General features: G+C 36.6%; 1 protein-coding gene across 5 annotated transcripts in view; it reads left to right on the top strand.

Moving 5' to 3' along the window:
• Positions 1-15,691, top strand: part of RAP1GDS1 (Rap1 GTPase-GDP dissociation stimulator 1) — a 104,819-nt gene that overhangs the window by 70,251 nt on the left and 18,877 nt on the right. For 4 of the 5 annotated variants that reach the window (XM_069784062.1, XM_069784024.1, XM_069784055.1 and 1 more), the window contains one exon: positions 7,112-7,258. The exons of the other annotated variant lie outside the window; for it this stretch is intronic. In XM_069784062.1, coding sequence (XP_069640163.1) covers positions 7,112-7,258 — 147 coding nt within the window. The remainder of the gene's footprint in view (positions 1-7,111; positions 7,259-15,691) is intronic. 5 annotated transcript variants of the gene reach the window in all.

The following is a 15,691-nucleotide window of genomic DNA, read 5'->3' as shown; positions in this document are numbered from 1 at the left end:
CTTACTGGTCAGTTTCTTTATTTTCAAATAGAATTCAGCAGTGGAAATTACTATACTTTAAAACTAAAATCTCCTTGGAATCCAGAACAAATCATTTGCCAGTACTGAGACAAGTGGTATTTTATGTCTTGCTGCTGCTAAAAACATTTCTGCTGTTATAATGAAATCTTAGGTCCACTAGTAGAATTTGACTGGAAGTGAAGTATTAAAAAGTCTTGAACAGTAAACTCATCACTGTTCTTTTGTCTGAAATCAGAAACACATGATTTTTCTCATATGTATCTGACATAAGAATATGAAAAATAAGCAAACTTTATTGGAATTAAATTGTGGATTTGAATCTGGCTTGCATTTGACTACTGCCTCAAGCATAACATTAGGGAGATTGCGATACTGGCACATTTACCCATCCCTTCAAATCTTCTGCCAAACTCCTGACTCTGTAGACAAAAGAAATCCCACTCATGAGAGAGATTAGGGCTTGTTGGCGTTGATATCCTATGGTCCACACGTTGAACATATTATAAGGAGTCTACCAAAAATACCCCTAGATCTCCATTTGGATACAACATTTTAAAATTGTATTTGTTAGAATAAACCAGTTGCATAAGAGGGCCAGTACGCTACTGCGTCAGTTGTCATTAGCCAGCAAATACACTGGCAACAGTTTTATTCAAAAAGATAATTTTCAGTCCTTGAAGGCACTATATTAAAAGGCAGTGTTCTGTTAGCATTTCTAGTTTACTGTTTACATATTTACTATTTTAGCAATAATTTCTAAAAGAATAACTTACAAGACAATACCCTCAATGCAGCTGGAGTTAGGGCTGAGGACACTTGCCAGCAATTTAAGAAGAACTGATTACAAGACTGTTCTGTTTATCTCTGAAGCAAGCATGACTAATTCAAGATTATTTTTTCTTCATAAAGCAAAAATGTTAAGGCTATATTGATTGATTTTAATCAATAAGCAAAACAAAACTGTACTTCTGGTAACCAGAGTCTTATAATTTCTGAAGGAATTAAATAAAGGGAAAGGAAATTTCAGTACAAGATAAACAGAGCAATCCCCAAAATAATCTTTCACATTATTAAAACATGAATCTCAAAATACAGAATTGCTGTGTCCTGTCCCTTGTAGACAAGTGCACAGAAGACATGGAAAAAGCAGCAAACAATGACAGTGCAATATAATTACATGAAGCTTACTTTCCTTGAAAAAGTAAAATTAATGCAGTGCTGCTTTGTGTTCTGTAACAGGGTTGTAGTCTGTAGTCTTGCAGTCAAAGAATTGACAGGGTCCAGAATCCAGTGATTTAAAAGCATACACAAACAGATAGAAGGTAAAAAGTATTAAAACTGAATGACAGCATTGCATTAAAAGTTTTATCTTTACAGTGTTCAGACAGGGAAAAAAATGGTAAATTCCCAGTTTATATAGGTGGCAATGTTTTTCCTAATGTCTACATAGATAACGTGGTTTGCACTAACTAAGCATTTGCCTCTAAGAGTGTTTTTGAATATTTTCTATTTTCTTAAGAAGAGAGAAAACATAGGCAGGACCTTTCTTCCTTTGGAGTTCTACTCCTGCTGTTTTTTCCCCATGCATGGTCATAATTTTCTGTATGTCACATCATAATTCCCTCTGCAGCAGCCAGTTTGATATCACAGAAGATTATGACTTCAGGTGAAAGAATAAGCAGCAGGAGCAGATGAATGCCTCAGTACAAAAACCATGCAAAGACGATCTAATTAAAAAATAGAGGAAAATAAAAATAGAACATGTGGAAAGAACTCTTCCTTCCCCCACCTTGGGTTACAGTAAATCAGTTCATCTTTAAAAAAAAAAATTAAATAAAATGTTATTGATAAAGCACTGGTCTAACCTAAGCAATATTTTGGTCAAAAAGAATGCCAGATTGTAGCCAAATGCAATAAAGATGAAGCACTTAAAGTAAAATGGCAGTATGTCATTTAAATGATTTGATCATTACACCCAATTGCATGCAGAGTAAAAGAATTTTAAAAGAAATATTGTATTTTTTCCATGTCACAAAAAGCTGCTGTCTTGGAGGCTTGGTTTATACAAATCAGTGACCTTGATCATTCAAATCATCCTTTCCCTCACTGACTTGTACCATTTATACCAGTGCAACTATGTGCACCAATAAACTTTTGTAGAACATGAATTGGAGAAAGGAGAATTCAGATTTCCAGTTGCAAGACAAAACCAGAGCATTTCAAAGTACAACTCTTAAATTTGAAGCCCAAAAGATCATTTTTAAGAAATGCTTTCAAACACTTTTTTAGCTGATTATCTGAGAAATGGGTACATTTTTGAAGCCTACATGTATAATAAACATTATAACAACAGGGTAACTTATGATTTCTGGTACTTTTTAAAGGTTAAATCTATTTTATGCATTTTGAGCCTGCAAACCAATGGGGCCCCTACTGAGAAATATTACATATGAAATTGTATTGTGAAACACAAAATTCACATTTCAGAATGAAGATACAGTAACAAAGACTTAGCAAAGAACTGTTTGGAAAGCAGCGGCAGCGTGGCCATCATGATGTAAAGATATGATAGGCAAAGGTAATATGGGGTGTTCATACCTTACCTTTTTTGTGAGAAAAAAATGGACAAGCTTTCAAGCAACCATTCAGTACGTCACTATACTGAACATAATTTTCTGTGCTTTTACTTAGTTGTTATTTAACTAGCTATGATGCCATCATCACCAGAATCGTAGACACCTACCTAATTTTTACCAGCCTGTGGGTTTACTCACCATATACACACTTAAATAACAGTGTGCATCTTTGGAGGACCAGGATCATTTCTGAAGTAGAAATTACTTCTAAACTGTAGTTTAAATATTAGATGTGACTAAAAGAAAACTTTGGAATAATGGAGGAACCAGACCAACATATTTTAAAACTTTATTAAAAATTGGGTAAAACACGAGTTTTTAGAACTGTGTGAAACTATATTTTTTTTTCTTGTGAAGACACAGCTCTATATCCTAATAGAACATTAAAAAGAAATATTTTTTCCCCAATCTGTATGAGATGCATCTGCTTCTTTAATGTCACTTGAATTGGCAGAGCTTAAACTTTATATTAAAAAAAGGGCCCAGTATGAAAACAACAAAGCTAATTTAAAGTTTATATTAAAGAGGACTAGGCAAGCTATTTGCAAAAATATTTTCTGATATCTGCCTGTATATGGCATCGCCCTTTGCCTGATGTAACTATATTCCCAGAAAGAATAACCTTACAGTGATAAAAAAAAAAAAATCAGAGTATTGGTGCATGTGTTTTAGAAATAAATCATGGCCTGTATATAGCTTATGCTTTACATTGTTTTCATACTTTAAGCTGTTGCTTTAATTCTTTTCTTCATGTTAACCTTTTATGACTTAGTGGTTTGGTTTAGGGTTTAGTAAACTGAAAATTATGCAAACACATCTTGGGAAAAGCAAATTGAAACTTAAGTGCTCCGTTTTGAAGACCTACCAATCATACGCACTAAAAAAATTTTAAGTCTTTGAGTTGGGCATGCATACGAGCAGGTGTGGCTGAGCCACAGGGAAATTTGACAAGACTTTCTTCATAGGGGGAACGTGAGCAGTCACAGTAATTTGATAATCCACATTAAAAGCCAGTTTTGCATAAAACTCCTGTGAACAACTCAAGATAGAAAAAGAGACTGTACTAATTCTTAGAGATGATAGCGTTGCATTGGGCTAAACAACATTGTGGAAGTGATAACTCATTCTGTAATAAATCTTACTGTACATTTTGTAGGAAAAAAAATCCCTCTGGTCTCTTGGGTTGTCATTCTGGCATCTTTAAACAGTATTACGTGTACTTTAAAAAAAAGCTATACAACAGCATTTGTGAGCTGTAGCGAAGCATTTTTAAGCAGAAATGTGAATGCTCATTAAACTGTTCAATCACTGATCTCTTAGGAATAGCAAATGTTTATTTAAAAAGGTCACAGGAAGAAATTTCAACACAGCTTCTGGGAAGCTGGAAGCACATTAAGTGTGGGAGTTCATAGAGCTGCTGAACTGCATGGTAATAGTTGGATTGAGAACAAGACACAGTAACATGCTGTGGTCTTGTTTTGACTAAACGATTTGGAGGCCGGTGAGTATTCTTGTGTGCAAAATCTGTTTCTTAGCGACAGAGCAGGGAGAAGTGAGTGGGTAATAAGTACATTGAGCTTTCTGAGTCAGAAATATGCTTTTTGCTTGGGAATGCAACAGGGTGTCATAGCCTGAGCTTGGAGTGGGTAGTCAGGAACTTCAGAATTTTCCTCCTACATCTGGTACAGGATTCTTTGTGGCCCTGCACTAATGAGCTGAGTTAATCCTCTTGGGCCTAAGAAGGCAGCACCAGGAGGTCCTAATTATAGCACTAGCCCAGGTCTGTTCTTTACCCAGCTGCCTACGGCAGAGAAGCAGCTACGCAGGGTGAGCTCCAGCATGGGAAAGAGGTAGAGCAACAAACTCGAGGCATCTCTTTTACCAATCTACCAGCCAATGCAGTCGCATCAAAGTCTGGCACTTACAGCCTGCCACCTACTTGGGAGGGATCCTGAAGTTCATTTTACCCTAACTTTTTGAGTATACTATAGAGACAGAGACACATTTCTTGGAGTGAGATTTGTTTCTGGCTTACTTTTGCTGTCTGTACAGCAGAAGCTGATAACTATCTACCTAACAAAAATATTGCATGGATAAGAATTTTGTCATGCATTTGAAGTGAGGGACTCTTATGTACTTAAAGATACAGCAGGTTTTGATATATAAGTTCTTTGACAAACCAGAGAGAATGGAAGTAAAAGGATATACGAGTCAGATTTTCATTTGTTGTAAGATATTATCACACTATTATTTTCAGTGGAGTTGTGCCAAATTCCATCCAGGTAAGGAACTTGGCTTGTAACTGGTTTTTGGTTTTTTAACCCTTGCTTCCAAACCCTCACCTGACTCTACCTTTATATTATTCTTTGCTTACATATTTTGTATGCAGTTCCATATCAAGACACGGGAACAAGCTTGACACCTGATTCTTATCTCAAGCTTAATTTTATCATGGTTTTAGTTTGTTGATTTCAATCGCATTATAGTAATTTGAGGACCACATTCAATCAGATGTATCTAATCCAGAATCAGTGATTCAGTTTCATTTTGCACACCTGTTTTGACTCACAAAACAGGTGAGTCAAGTACAAAATCATGTATTTGCATAACTTTAGTAACAGAAAATATGAGAAGAGGATACATAAAACAGGCTGCTGGAATATTCCAGCCAAGTTTGGGGTTTTTTCTCTGCTGATTTGGTAAACATAAGCACTGAATCTGAACACCTGACTATATTGTCTCACTGTATTTTGGTGTAGGACTTCCTTTCATTTCAGCATTATGCCTATGTTTGTCACTGCATCAAGGATGCGAGCGATTTATTTCTTTTATATTTCTCCTTTTTTTATAGTCCTTCCTTGACACAGAATCTTATCTTCAATTTGTTTGACTGTAAACAGATTCCAATTTCTCCTTTTTCAAAATGGAATATACATACCTGCAGTGAAACACAGTCCCCTGATGTCCTGATCATCTCCAAGGTGGAGACTGTCATGGCAGTGATGTTTATCCTCTGTTGCATGTTATCTCAGTTATTCTGCAAAACACTTATTACTTTGATAATAAATTTAATAGTTAAAATCCACCAAGAATTACTATTCCTCCTTCAGCTCTACTCAGCAAATTATCTGAAGTCCCTATATATACCCCTCATATGTATATATGTATATTTGTATTTATGACTATATATAGTGTAGGTGTATATACAATACTTATAATCCTTTTTTTATATATATATATAGTATGTAAGGGGTGTATATGCCTCATAGATAGTATTGGAACAAGAATTGGAAGATTCAGAAACTTCTTTTTGCAGAGCTTTGGAACACTTTAAAGTGGAAGATCGTATTATAAATGTCGACAACCTTGGTTTTCATACTGAAACTTTCATACATTGCAGAATGAGGAAAAATTGGTAGCTTGACCTCCACATATGATGGGGAGAGAGAGGAGTGACAATAGAGTGGAGAATAACAAAGGAAAGAGGAGATTTGCTTCAGGGCCATTAAGAAATTGAGGGGTGGGGTTTTTCTTACTTTGCAAAACTTTTGCTTTAGTGATTTTCCCCCCAAGGTTTTGTTTCCATCCAGATTTTCCAGCTGATCCCAACTGTAGCTCACTTGAAAGACTCTCCGTTTGGAAACCCTGGAATTTAGGTTATTGACTGTTGTCTGTTGCTGATTGCCTGCTGGGAACGGAAGCAGTATTGTCAATTACTGTAATAGATGGCCATTTTTTCCTTTATTCCTACACTGATACATCAGATCTGATTTGTTATACAGAAAGAGTTCCATACAAAGATTATGGTGTGTTATTTATGACACCTCAGAACATTGTAGTCTTTTATAGATGCAGAACGAATTTTTCTTTTAGCCATACAAAAAGAATCTGATGGCAGTATTAAACCTCAGCCATAGAAGTACAAAGAAGATGCTGTGTGGCAGAGTGAGTGCATGAACAGAGTTTGTGACTGGGAACTAGTACCTCTGTCCTCTTTGTCCATTTTATTCCTCATTTTGTTTTTAAGTAACCTAAGCAATTTATTTTCTGTATTTCAATTTCTTGATCTGCATAATGGCAAGAGTAATTTACCTGGTCCACAAGAGTGTATGGACTAGGCTTTGTAAAGTGCTCAAAACCTCTCTCTGGCAAAATCCAGTGCATCTTCAGAATATTATTTATCAGCTTCAGTGGCTCTGCCTCAAACACTGAACTTCTTTACAAAGGTATTAGTGCCAGGTGGTTAATCCCTTTTGTTGTAGGTGTTTTCACTTTCCTAGCTCTGTTGCACTAAAAGCTGGCCCTCAAGCATCTCTCTAGATGAATTTGACAACACTGGAGGAATGATTTCACTCTGTTTAAAAACATCATTTTGTATGATTACTGTTATGTTCGGGACTCTACGGTGGGTTTCGGTTTCATTTTTTTTTTTAATGTAACTCTTTGTTTTACAGATGAGGGCAGGAACGCAGTTGACCATGCAGGTGGTGCACATATTGTAGTAGACCATATAAGGTCACTGTGCAGTAAAACAGATCCAGCCAGTGAGAAGCTCTTGACTGTCTTTTGTGGCATGCTGATGAACTATAGCAATGAGAATGGTAAACAACACCAAAAATTTGCTTTATGTCTACCAGGAGAACAACCCCATCCAAAAAAGAAAAAAGATAAAAGTTAAAGTCAACTGTAGGTTTACATTGTGGATACTAACACTAAGTCATTCTGAAAAGATCAAGTACCTCAATTCACATAGACAATATTCTGTTTCAGTAAAATTATGTTCCCCAAAATACTAGATATCTTCCTGATGCAATTCCATATAGCAAATAATTTAAAGTTTTAAAATCAACGTCTGGAATTTACTTCTTTGTCTCAAAGCAATACATGGAGATGTATCATACACCTTAGGAAAAAAAAAATTTACAGTAGTTAACTAGAAGGCTACATTAAGTCCTCTCTTTTTCATTTAGTATCAAACAACACCATAAGACTAATTTGTTGCAGGCACGCAGTGTTGTCTTGTTGATGATTTGGGGGTATGTATGCCAAACAATTTTCATTAATCATTTTTCTCCTTGTGAAATGTATATAAAACCACGTTACTTTCTTCTAAGATAAATGGGGAATAATTTATGTGTGTGTTCAACACTGTTCTGTGTCTACAAATTATAAGTTTATCCCATTAAATGGAGATGTTTAGGGGCTGGGACAAAAACACAAGACAGTATCTTAAATGAGAAATCCTTGACCACCGGAGGTAAGAAAATAGTGTTCTACACTAGTTGTACAAACGTACCGATATTTTAGTACCTAGCTGGCTTCTGCACGCAAGTGTGGTAATATGCCAAAGCATATTTTACAGAGTTCACACATTTCTAAGTCTTTCAAAATTTGAATCTCTAAGAAAATTGGGACATATGAGGAAAGCTAAAGAGAGGCTGTTCTCCTGACTCGTAATGGCACAGATTGCAAATGTAGTTAGCTAATCACATTGTTTCTTCAATCATGCCCATTTCCTGAATTGTAGTGTTTTATTTTAGGATGAAATAGCTTCTTTATTAGCTGCTCACCATTTCCTTAAAGTTATCACTTGCTGTAACTCACTTTCCAAACCTATGTCCCCGAAACTCTTCTACCTTTCAGGATGGTCCACAGGCTTAATTTTTTTTTTTTTTAACCCTTACTGTATAAATTTTTAATCTGCTTTACCATCTCTTCTAGCATAGTTTCTTTGTGTGTTTTCTGTGCCATCTCTCTGGAGCTCTCAGCTCTTAATGTTACTTATCCACCTCCAAATATCACTGTTGTATATGTCTCATCTCTTCCTCTTGTTCTTAGATTCTTTTTTTCTCTTCTTTTCCTAGTATTATCTAAGAATACTTGTTTCCAGTACTTCTTCCTTCTCCAAATAGCAATTTTCTAGTTCCTTTATTTGATATAGTTTGCAGGAACTGTTTTGCTTGATGTCTGCATGAGTGTCACGTTTATTACATTTCATAGTGTTAACTCCATATTTTCTTTATTTGTTAAAATATTTTGAGCAACTAGATATTCTTACCTCTAAGATACCAGAATCCTCTGGATTAATTAAGACTAATGAGCATCCAATATATTTGGTAGCTCAAGACAGACCGGTCCAAAAGTGCTGTGTAGAGATACCGTATCAGTTTTGCTTCAGTGACCAAGCTCCCAGCAGATCTTCCCTAGGAAAACTAATTATGAGATAAATCTCCCAAACAAGCAGCTTCTGAACAGTTTAACTGTTATGAACGTTGAATAAATGACTCATTCCATCTAGTAAGATAGCTTATTCTTATGCAATCAATATAAAGCAGTTGTGAGGTTCAGTGACAACCAGGAAGATTCACTAGCTGCTCTCTACTCTGCTAAATGACATCTTTCATCTCGCATGAACTAACGAACTGACGCAATATTCACAGGAGCCACTGAAGCAATGTGAGAAGTGAGAAATGCAGGAGTATTCCCAGCTCCCAGACTGGGGTGCACACCACCACCCTGTCCTACTACATATCAGGGAGGAATGCTGGGGACTTACCAAATCCTCCACCTTACCCCACATACTTGGTGGTTTCCAGGAGAAAGGACCTTTGGTAGGGACCCAGCTCCTGTTTGGCCCGGCACCCACTGGTATGCTGTGTAAGACTTGTGTCCTGTAGTTCCACTGTGAATTTGCTCACGGACCGGGGCAACCACTGAATCAAACCCCAAATAATCTGCCAAATCAATATTTAAAAAAAAATAAAATCAAATCAAATAAAGGAGAGGATTAAATTTTTAGAAGAAAACTCAGTGACCATACCTACAGCATGTGAATGGAGAGATGGGTAGTTGACCTGTCTTGCCAGTTTTGTTTTAAGAGCCACAAGTACAATTGGACCATAGTTGTGAACTGCTCTAAAAATACCACCTGTGGATGTCGTGGTTTAACCCCAGCCAGCAACTAAGCACCACGCAGCCGCTCATTCACCCCCACACACACACCCAGTGGGATGGGGGAGAAAATCGGGAAAAGCAGTAAAACTCATGGGTTGAGATAAGAACAGTTTAATAGAACAGAAAAGAAGAAACTAATAATGATAATGATAACACTAATAAAATGACAATAGTAATAATAAGAGGATTAGAATATACAAGTGATGCACAATGCAATTGCTCCCCACCCACTGGCTGATGCCCAATTAGTCCCCAACCGGCGATCCCCCCTAGCCCCACTCCCCCCCAGTTTATATACTGGGCATGACGTCCCATGGTATGGAATACCCCTTTGGCCAGTTTGGGTCAGCTGCCCTGGCTGTGTCCCCTCCCAACTTCTTGTGCTCCTCCAGCTCTCTTGCTGGCTGGGCATGAGAAGCTGAAAAATCCTTGACTTTAGACTAAACATTACTTAGCAACAACTGAAAACATCAGTGTGTTATCAACATTCTTCTCATACCTAACTCAAAACCATAGCACCGTACCAGCTACTCGGAAGACAATTAACTCTATCCCAGCTGCAACCAGGACAGTGGACCATCGTAAATTTTCAAGACAACAGTCAATGTCAAATATGAGCCCAAGACAACCACTTCCACGCATTGCAGCATCAGGTGGATAGTATTCTGAGTAAATGCAGTTCTTTCCTGACCTGCTAAATGTGAAAACTCAGATTGCCCTGACAGTTAATTGTGCTCACAGATTAGCGGATACCATTTTTAGGATTTACTTGCACAGGCTTGATCCCATGTTACTTACGAAGAAGATAAGATAAACACTGCATTGGTTTTGCTGAAGGATGAGGAGCATGGGACTGCAGCCTAATGTCCCAGATTGCTTTCTCTGTAGTTACAGAAACAAACTGGACACAAATAAAAGAAAAAATATTAAATGTAAGAAGGAAGTGTTTCAGTCTTTGAAATAGCACTTCTACCTTCTCTTTTCTTGTTTCTGTAATCTTTTCCTGCTTAGCATGTTATGTTACAAAATTACAGGTGGGGACTTTGAAGATTTCTTTACCGCTTTTAATGACTCGTACTCTTTTAAGTTGCACTAGCTATCCAGATAAGGACGATTACAACACATTTCGTCCTTAGTTGCATCCAATTATCTGTGAACACCCTAATATTTTCTAATCCTTAGCATTTTATGAGGAAAGAGTATATAAATTGTTTTATTTGATTCTAAACAGTTCATCATTTCCAGTCAACTAATTGCCCTCTTTTTCCAATAGCTACTACTTCCTTAGCTACTTACCACCTTATTTTTTTAACAAGAGGCTCATTCTTGAGTACTTTAAGTTTTTGAATTAGCATAGGGATTTATCTCACATGATTTTTACAAAAATGGCAACTAAAGAGTAGCTACAAGTCATATTTTCTTTTCCTAAACAGAGCAAGTTAATGGAGCATTCTTATATCTCGTCCCAATTCTGGACACTCAGCTTGCAATTGTAACTCTGTTCATAACACTATTGTCTAAGCTTTAAACTAAGATTCCCTCTTTAAAACTAAGATTCCTTTACAAGATTCTTGTGCCATCTGCTTGTGTTCAGGAATTATTTTTGCCTGCTGTCTGTCAGTTCTTCCTTTGCCTCCTTGGTATCTTGTGATTTCATTAGTCGCTACAATGTTAACAGGAGAAACTCAGCTTTGGCATCCCTTGCAGTTCTTTTAAGCTTAAAAAAAAGTGTCAATTTTTAATTACATTGCTAGAAATCGGATAGTTTTTTCTGATGGGACACATCCGTTTGCCTTCAGCCCAGATTATCTTGACCCTCTCTGTCATAATTGTATTTTACCATCCAAATTCAATCAAGACAGAAATAGCTCATCCCTGCTTTCCATTATTAGTCCTTAAAACGCAAAGTTGCAGGTATGGCTAGGAATGAAACAAATTTGTCACACGTTTGTGTTTTTGCTTATAGCGTAATCCTGAAAGAAGCAAGTCTTGACAAAAACCTGTAATAATTCTTTCTTTGTCAAGCTATGCAAATTTTATTTGGGATACAGAGCACCCATGCTTAAAGCTGCTGTTTTGGCACCTTTCAGTGGGTTCGGTATGTTGTGATTCTCCCATTCTGAAGACTGGTATCATTACATATAGTCTCTGTGTAGGTACGAATCTACTTATGAGGCAAAGCAGGCTTGGATAAAGAGTAAAGAACTAATAACTAATCTAATAAAACTAATAATCATATGCAAACACTCATGTAAAAGAGTTAGTGACATGAGTAGTTATTCTGCAGATCTCATAATCCTGTGAGCCAAGACTATTTACAAGTTAATGGGATCAGCCTATAAGGTAGCTAATTGTCTGTTGAGATTTATAAAACAAACCATGAAAGCGTTTTTAAAGAAATGCAGAAATGATGGAAGAACTAGGCCAATTGGCTTTTAGGTACTCAAATTGGAGATCAGAAGTTAACTGGATGCATGTGTGCATGTGTGAACGTATACATATATTTATATATGGGTGTGTATATATAGATAAAAATAATTATGTTTATAGATTGCTTCCTCATCTCATTTCATTTTAAACTTAAGTCTATCGAGGTTGTCCTTCCTTCAGTGCTTTTGTAAAATGTAACATTCTGATGTTAAATCATACAACTGCCAAGCCTTTCTTATTCTCACAAAACTCTTAGCTACTGGAATGAATGTTGAGGACTGATTTGCACTGTTTACCATCTGCAGAAGCTATGTAAATATGCAAGAAATTAAAGGGAGATTTATGGCACCATTATTATGGTCTAACAGCAATATTTCAGTAATGCTTCCTTCTAAGTCTTACCTTTGCTAATTCTCATGCTTGCCGTGATTTTTGTTTCATTTACATCACAGCTAAAGATGTCTAGCATGCTTTCAAGACCTAGATATACTTAAATTCAGAGTAACCTAAAGCATGTAAAAGCAGATAAAAAGTATGTTTCTTATGATAGTGAGATAATCGATACAATCATTTCTATGTTATATATGATGATTTAACATAGATGTGGGGATTGCAAGCAGGTTTCTCTAGAGTATGAAATTATGCCACCAATTTGTACAAAACAATTTTTCCTTTAGCATTATAATCACAGTTACTGATGAAACACGAAATGACTAGTTGTTTTCTGAAATTCTGTCCAAAATCATGAACGAGCCTAAATCAGGATTTTAAACGCAAATGCCCCCAATAAAGTTCTCAATTTGGGATATTCTCCCCAGATCTTACTCTTTGGAGTTTCCATGTGTGTCACCGAAGGACATGGAGCCATTGAAATTCAAGTTTTAGGTAGGTAATTCTTTGTGCTGGCGCATGTATTGATTGCCTTTTATCTACCTGTATATGCATCTGTACAGCATCACTGTCAGTGCCTTTCACCCCAAAAGAACACAGAGGCGTCTTACTAGTGCAACATGTGATAACACGTGATAGCAGTGTAAGTTTGGAGAGAGTTTCTTTTGTGGCTTCAAGTCATAAGTTCGGAAGAGGCGTTCCGTTTTTCATGCTTCCTGCCCACTATGCATGAAGTTCTGCTTAGGAAGCTGACAGAAATGCTGTTTCATCCCAAGACATGATGTTGCCTGGCTTCATGGCTCACTTTAGTCCTGTGTCAGGTAACTGCTTGTAGGATGGGTGCATGTGTCCCCTGAATTTGTCTCCTGCTCTAGTAGGGCCTTAACACTTCCTGCAATGAAAGGCTGAGATACGCAGTTATTCCAAGTTACCCAGCCTGCGGTCTTTCACAGGACAGCCAGAGAACTGCTGGCAGTCCCTGCAGCTAAGACTGAACCACTTAGATGTTTTTAATTTCTCTGAACTAAAAAGTGCTGCGGGTCTCCATACCAGTGAGAAGCCTAGTACTTCTCTCTTAAACAACTTCTTAACAGACTTTGCTCTTGTATTTACTAGAGAAAGAGCCTCCTATTGGTGGTAATGACGGAGGTAAATGACAAGTTCAGAATTTGTATGGCAAGCCCAGGCTTAAGTATAAACATAGCAAATGGCTGCTGGCAGCCTTTTGTTTTCAAAGGTTTTGCCTCCTATGCAACTTTGTGATTCACAGGGTTGTCCTGTCTTTGGCAGAGGGGAAAATTTATCCTTTTGCTTACTGCCATTAGAGCATCAATATTTACCTTATTGGCAACTTCTGTAATCTCGTTCCTACCACTGTAGGCCATTCCTGTGCTGAGGTGCCATCCTTCTAATCCAGGAAAATGAGACTGTTACGGAGTCAGGTATAATACCTGACTTTTCACCCAGTATAATTGTTCTTTCTTGGTATACTTTCTTTTTCCTTTTTTCCTACTTGGGAATTCTAGAGGCCCTTTAATCAAGGTGCTCCATGTTCTCTTGAACAACAACATAGCCTTCTATTTGGTTCTTAAGATTCCTGTTTCCTTTCAAAGATGGGTACGGTTTCCCTTTTTCTACTCACCTTCTCTGCACTTTTTATATATTTCGTATTAAGAAAGAGACAGCAGAAGAAAAACCCAGTTCAAAATAGTTTATGCTTCTGATGTCAGAACGCTTTGCCAAATGAAGCCTGTAGAGATTAATTGTCTCTTTGTCCATTACAGTTGGATAAATTGATTTTAAAGTGACTAAAGGCATAGTCTAGTAACAAAGCAATTTCTTTCCACATAATTTTCTATGGCATTTGTGGTTTGTGTCTTTGTTCTATTCTCCACGACTACCATTTTTCCCTCAGAATTTTTAAGTGTCTGCAGGAGACAATCACAAACCAAGGACAAAACCAGATTATTTACCAGTAACTTGAGTTCTCCTACCCGATCATTTTCTCCACAGAACCATTCCAGCTCCCCTCTCCCCAGTTTTCCTATACAGAGACAGATTTTTACAGTCAGTTTGGAATGAAGTAGGAGGGTGTAGTAGTGACTCACACATCTGCTGGAGGTAAAATGGCATTCAATGCATGCGCTAGTGCAATTTTTACTTACCTGAAATTTGACAACTTCAACAGCTCTTTGATGTCTGACATGGCATTCTTATAAATTTCTCTAAAGACCATGAATCTGTGGAAGAGATTCCCCCCAAAAAAGGAAATTCAGTTACTGGTAAGTAATAGAGTTTTATTAAAGATGTCAAGCCATAAGGATTCCTGCTTATCCCCAATAACCTGTAATAACCATGCCATTTACTTATTTAGTGTACCAAACTGATAATTATTATAGAATTATTTTATACTGACTATAAATGAACTAAACATTCCACACTCTTCATAATCTTTATTATATGAAAATTTCAAACACACTTGGCAGAATCTTGAAGGCAAAGAGTTTTCCAAGAGCATGAGATGATACTAAATTTGCTAGACTTAAGATGTAATATGTTTTTATCTCCCTGTAAAAATCTGCAATTTTTATGGCTCTGATTCCACAGATATAAAAACTCCAACTGATTTCAGTTGCTTAGAATTAATTCCTTAAAAAAAAACCAAAAAAAAACAAAAAAAAACCCAAACAAACAAACAAAAAAAACCCCAAAACCCCACCAAAAAACCCCACCAAATTCCCCTATAAGGCTTGACCCAAAGCTAAATGAAGTAATACAATTCTCTTGAATTCACTGGGCTTTGGATCCTTGTCTTTTGAGTCTGTACCATTTAAACATAGTTAAAGTACTTAGAAACAAAGGAAAAAAGATGCTTAGGAAAATTACTAAACAACATCTGGTGTGTTCATGTCTGCTTCATTCTATTCAGCTATGAAACGATGTTTTTCTTCTTTGCTACGTTATAGGTAAAATGTGTAAGAGAAAATATCGTTATAAATACTCCTTTAAAACAATCATGTCTCTGCCTAACCATCAAAGCATCTTTCTATTTGCAGACATCTAGGAGCAATAACTTTCTTACTTGTAAATACTATAAACTTTCATCCTGTGCAAGATATTATCAGAATGGCTTCTAAGGACTTTTCTTAAACCTTCCATTTTTTTGTCTTTATTAAACTTTCTTTTTTCTCAAGCTCCTCATAATCTACATTGTGACTTCCTGTGTTTATAAAACTTTTCATGTTTATTTCAGTGCCAGT

Source organism: Haliaeetus albicilla, chromosome 1, assembly GCF_947461875.1.
Source record: "Haliaeetus albicilla chromosome 1, bHalAlb1.1, whole genome shotgun sequence".
In the NCBI taxonomy this organism is placed as follows: Eukaryota; Metazoa; Chordata; class Aves; order Accipitriformes; family Accipitridae; genus Haliaeetus; species Haliaeetus albicilla.
The sequence above is the reverse complement of the archived record's forward strand: the minus strand, read 5'-3'. Positions and strand labels throughout refer to the sequence as shown.